Source organism: Indicator indicator, chromosome 33 (genome assembly GCF_027791375.1).
Source record: "Indicator indicator isolate 239-I01 chromosome 33, UM_Iind_1.1, whole genome shotgun sequence".
NCBI lineage: Eukaryota > Metazoa > Chordata > Aves > Piciformes > Indicatoridae > Indicator > Indicator indicator.
The window spans coordinates 5,658,568-5,663,208 of NC_072042.1; the positions used below are offsets into that span (position 1 = coordinate 5,658,568).

Consider the following 4,641-nt stretch of genomic DNA (forward strand, 5'->3'; position numbering starts at 1 on the left):
TGAGGAGGAAGAGGAGAAGGAGAAAGGCAGAGCCTTCACTGTTGATGCCTAGGGTCTGCACTGGAGCTGTGTGGGGAGCACTGTGCTGGGGGGGGGGAGCAGCCCCATCCCTGACACAAGACCACCTCATTCCTCACCACCACCACTGCCTCTTTCAGCTCTCCCCTTCCCCAGCTGCATTAATTAAACCCAAGCACTTAATTAGCAACCTCCTGAACCCCACAGCTGCTTCCTGGAGCCCACAAACACCACGGGGCCAACGCTGACCCTCTCCCAGCCCTGCAGGAAATGTGGGAAGTGAGGGTTTGGGTTGTGCCTCAGTGACAGCAGCCAGGGACCTGCCCACAGGAAAGAGCAAACCCAAGCAGTGGCACCGGGAAAGTCATCCCTGGGTGGGCTTGGCCTCTCCAAGGAAAGATGGGGGGCAGATGGTGCAGCCCCCAAGCTGCTGGCAGGTGCCCCAAAGGGGGCAGAGGGAAGGTGATGCTCAACCCAGTGCCTGGTGAGCTCCTGGCAACACCAGCTGCTGGAAGTGGAAAAATAATTGAGACAAATAAGGTGAAGGCTGGCAGCTGAGGGCTAGGGCTGGGAGAGGCAGTGTCCCACCCTGCTTCCCTGCCTGGTCACCCACCAGCTGGTCCCCAGGGTGAGGAGGTGCCCCATGGGGTGGCCTGACCCTCCTGTCCTCCTGCTCACAGGTCCCTGCCGGCCCATGAAGTAATTCAGGCAGGTGGCACAGCCCCTGCTCCTGCCATAGCTGCCACCACACCAGGCACTGAGGTAAGGACCCAGCACCAAGGCCGTGGAGTGGGTGTGATGCTCTGGTGGGGGCACCAGGTCCTCAAACCAGTCTGTGGGGCAGAAATCCCAGCTGGGGTCTTCCCCTGCCTGCAGGGGATGCCCAGCCCTGTCATCCTGGTGAATTGGCATGACCCTGTGGGGGTCACCTGGGGCATCCCTGCCATCCCCTGGGGCTGGGGTGGGGGAACTGGAGTGCCTCAGGGGAGGTGTACAGCCAGGGGCACCCACAGGGAGAGTGATGTTTGTGAGCCCACCCTGGCAAGGGCAGCAGCAGTGTGGGGAGAGCCACCACATCCTGGCAAACACCCCCAATCCTGTGCCCTGGGCAGGGGGGCATGGGCTGTGGGACAGCAGGCCTGTGGGGTGCAGAGCCCAGTGGGATGGGTGCAGGTAGGTGCCATGGTAGGTGGGGGGCTCAGGGCATGCCATGGTGTCCAGCTGGCAGCACTGGTGCTGTTCCACTCTGTTCTGTTTCTCTCGCTCAGGTCTGCTGGCCATGGGCAACCTGATAAAGGTATTGGGCAAAGATTTAGAAAACTGTCCTCATTTTTTCCTGGATTTTGAAAGTAAGTCCTGTGAGCAGGGTGGGCAGGGGGAGGGGGCCAGGGCCACTGCTGAGGCTGCTCTCCAGAAGATGGGGACAGGCACAGTGCCCCCAGGCTGCCCTGTGCCCCCAGGCACACCCCACGGAGGGCTGAGTGGGGCAGTGGAGTGGGACCCTGAGAAAGGCCCCATCCGTGGAAGCACCAAGGAGACGTCCCTGGAGGAGCAGTGGGGATGCAGGAAACATTCCAGCAGCAGAACCTGGGCCAGGAGGAGCTCAGGCCTGTGCCCACTGCTGTTGGGCTGAGTGGCCATGTGGCATGTCCCCTGCCACCACCACAGAGGCCAGGGGAAGGAGGAGGGAAGGATCCATGTCAGGAAGGGCAGTGTGGTGGTGGCAACCTGTGCCCAAGGGATTGGGGACCCAAGCCTGAGGACCCCAGCTTCAGACTGGCCTAGGCCAACAGGGACAGGACAGCACAGCTCTGGGGTGGGCACAGGAGAATATGGGAGATGGTGGCCACCATGGCAGGATATCAGGCACAGAGCAGCTCCGTGGGGCCCCTTTCCTCCCTCTCCCCTCTTCCTCTCGAGGCACAGCTCAGAGCAAGAGCCAGGGGGATAAAAATAGTGCAGCAGCAAACGCTCAGCCCGGGCCCCGGCGGGGAGAGGCTGAGCTCCGCTCACCGCAGCAGCTCCACGCAGCCCAAAGCAGCCGGGGCTGGGGTCGCACAGCCAACCCTGCTCCCGTAGCGAGTGACCCTCCTGGCTCCTCCTGCGTCTTCTGAGGCAGCTTCGCCTTCTCCCGCCTCCGGCAGCACCTTGGCACTAGGACGAGGGGCTGCGAGAGCTCCTCAGGACCCCCCTTTTTCGGGGTTGGATCCGCAGCTAGAGGTGGGGGGACGCCTGTAGCCAAGACCCGAGGGTCTCGCTCACCGCTTCGCTCTCCTCGCCGGAGCCCAGCGGCTCCCTCCTCCCTTCGCTCCTTCCTCTCCATCAGCCATCTGCCAGCGCTCATCACCATCGCGGGGGGAAGAGGCTGCAGCCCGGGGCTGGGAGCAGCCGTGGGGATCACCCACCGGCACCCCGAGCCCCCCGGGGAGCAGCAGGAGGGGGACGAGGGCTCCAAGCCGCCGCTGCCCGCAGCCCCGCACCTCTTCCCCGAGCACCACCTCACCGGTCATGCTTTTTTCCCTCTTGTTTCTTCTCTTGCAGGTTTCACATGGGGAACCTTCTTAAAGTGTTGACTTATAACGAACTTGACCAAGGCCCTAATTTTTTCCTTGACTTTGAAAGTGAGATGGGATTTTTATTTTCCTTTTCTGTTTTGTCCTTATTCTTGAGTTCCACATCCAACACCATTTTGAGTTTCCTCGTACCCCATCGCCCATCGCGCCCATCCCAGATGTCCTCCCCCCACCTTTGCCGTCCCGGGGGTGTCACCCCGGGGAGGGGGGGTCCATGGCTGTTGGGCAGACCCCACGCCCGTTGGGGCTATCTCTCTGCACCTCTTCCCCGGGGCGCTTTGCAGCCCGTTGGGGCCAAGCCCGGGGCTGGGGGCTGCTCGGGGACCCCATGAGCAAGGACCACGGTCGCAGGGCAGCCAGGACTCACCCCTTACTTGTCCCCTCTCCGTGACTTGGCTCGAACTGGGGCAAGGAGATGGACCAGGGGGAGAAACCCGCCAGGAAGGGCTGCGGGCTGGCGGGGGGAGCTGCGGGCTGGGGTGCTGGCACCTCGCTCCGGCTCTCGCCGCCCGGGGCGCCGCTCAGAGCCCTCCGGGTTTCTCTCCCCGGGGCGCTGCCCTGCAGATGCGCAGCCGACAGAGGCCGAGACCGCGGTGTGGAACCAGGTGAACGCTGTGCTGGAGGAGGCGCAGGCGGTGCTGGCCGAGCTGCAGTCGTACACGGGCGCCGGGCAGGAGATCCGAGAGGTGGGCACAGCTCCAGCGCCCGCTGCCCACACCCCCACCAGGACGTGGAGCAGTCACCGGTGGTCTCCCCGCAATAGGCCATCCAGAACCCCGGGGATCTGCGGCTGCAGGAGAGGGCTTGGAGCGCCGTCTGCCCCCTGGTCGCCAAGCTGAAGCGTTTCTATGAGTTCTCCCTGCGGCTGGGTGAGCTGCCGAGGCCCCATCCCCTCCTTTTTGCATCCCCCTCCTCACTGCATCCCACACCCCTCCGTGGGGGCAGATCCGGGCCAGCCCCGCCCAAGGCATGTACTCAGCTGTGGACGCCACACCGCCCCATGCCTCAGCGTCCCCAGGCAGGGCTGGGGAGGAGCAGAAGGGGGATCAGTGGTGCTTTGTCCCCAGAGAATGCCCTGAGGAGCTTGCTGGAGGCCCTCACTAGCCCCCCATATGCCCCGACCCAGCACCTCGAGCGGGAGCAAGCCTTGGCCAAGCAGTTTGCTGAGATTCTCCACTTCACCCTCAGCTTCGATGAGCTCAAGGTACCTCCCCAACACCCCCTGGGCTGGGGGAGTTCATGAGGTCCCCACCCTGAACCCATGCAAAAGCCACGAGGCAGTGCAGTCCCTGGTGACCCCCCAGGGCTCACCCTGGGCACAGCAAGCTGGCTGTGGGCCCCACCTGGGTCCTTAATATCAAACTGCCCCTCCCAGATGACCAACCCTGCCATCCAGAACGACTTCAGCTACTACAGGAGGACCATCAGCAGGAACCGCATCAACAACCTGCAGGTGAGAGGATGCTGCTGTTCCCCACCCAAGGATGGCTTCCCAGGCTGGGGAGGGTTCAGAGGGGAGAAGTAAGGCACCCCAATACCTCCCCTCCCCTCCCATCGTCCTTCCTCGCAGCTGGATGCAGAGAGTGAGGTGAACAATGAGATGGCCAACAGGATGTCCCTCTTCTATGCCGAGGCCACCCCCATGCTCAAAACGCTCAGCAACGCCACCACCAAGTTTGTCTCAGAGGTGAGGGAGGCCAGGGGGGACCCTTGGGCAGGGGGAAGCCTCCCTCCAGCCCCAGCACCACAGCAGGGTCAGGAAGGGAAGTGGCAGCCAGGACCTGCTGGGTTTCAGAACAAGACCCTCCCGATCGAGGACACCACTGACTGCCTGAGCACCATGGCCTGCGTCTGCAGGGTGATGCTGGAGACCCCGTGAGTACCCCGCGTGGGGGGGGGCACATCTCGGTGCCAGGGTGCCAGCCTGGTGGGCTCAGCCTGCCCCTCCCCCTGCACAGGGAGTACCGGAGCCGCTTCACCAACACCGAGACTCTTCTCTTCTGCATGCGGGTGATGGTCGGCGTCATCATCCTCTACGACCACGTCCACC

At 63.5% G+C, this 4,641-nt stretch overlaps 1 protein-coding gene across 1 annotated transcript in view; it reads left to right on the forward strand.

Moving 5' to 3' along the window:
• The first annotated feature begins 1,297 nt into the window (after nucleotides 1-1,297).
• LOC128977612 (CYFIP-related Rac1 interactor A-like) overlaps nucleotides 1,298-4,641 on the forward strand; it is a 4,506-nt gene continuing 1,162 nt past the window's right edge. The window contains exons 1-8 of the mRNA XM_054395200.1: nucleotides 1,298-1,367; nucleotides 3,156-3,277; nucleotides 3,355-3,460; nucleotides 3,659-3,795; nucleotides 3,967-4,044; nucleotides 4,162-4,278; nucleotides 4,387-4,466; nucleotides 4,550-4,634. Of these exons, the coding sequence (XP_054251175.1) occupies nucleotides 1,298-1,367; nucleotides 3,156-3,277; nucleotides 3,355-3,460; nucleotides 3,659-3,795; nucleotides 3,967-4,044; nucleotides 4,162-4,278; nucleotides 4,387-4,466; nucleotides 4,550-4,634 (795 nt within the window). The remainder of the gene's footprint in view (nucleotides 1,368-3,155; nucleotides 3,278-3,354; nucleotides 3,461-3,658; nucleotides 3,796-3,966; nucleotides 4,045-4,161; nucleotides 4,279-4,386; nucleotides 4,467-4,549; nucleotides 4,635-4,641) is intronic.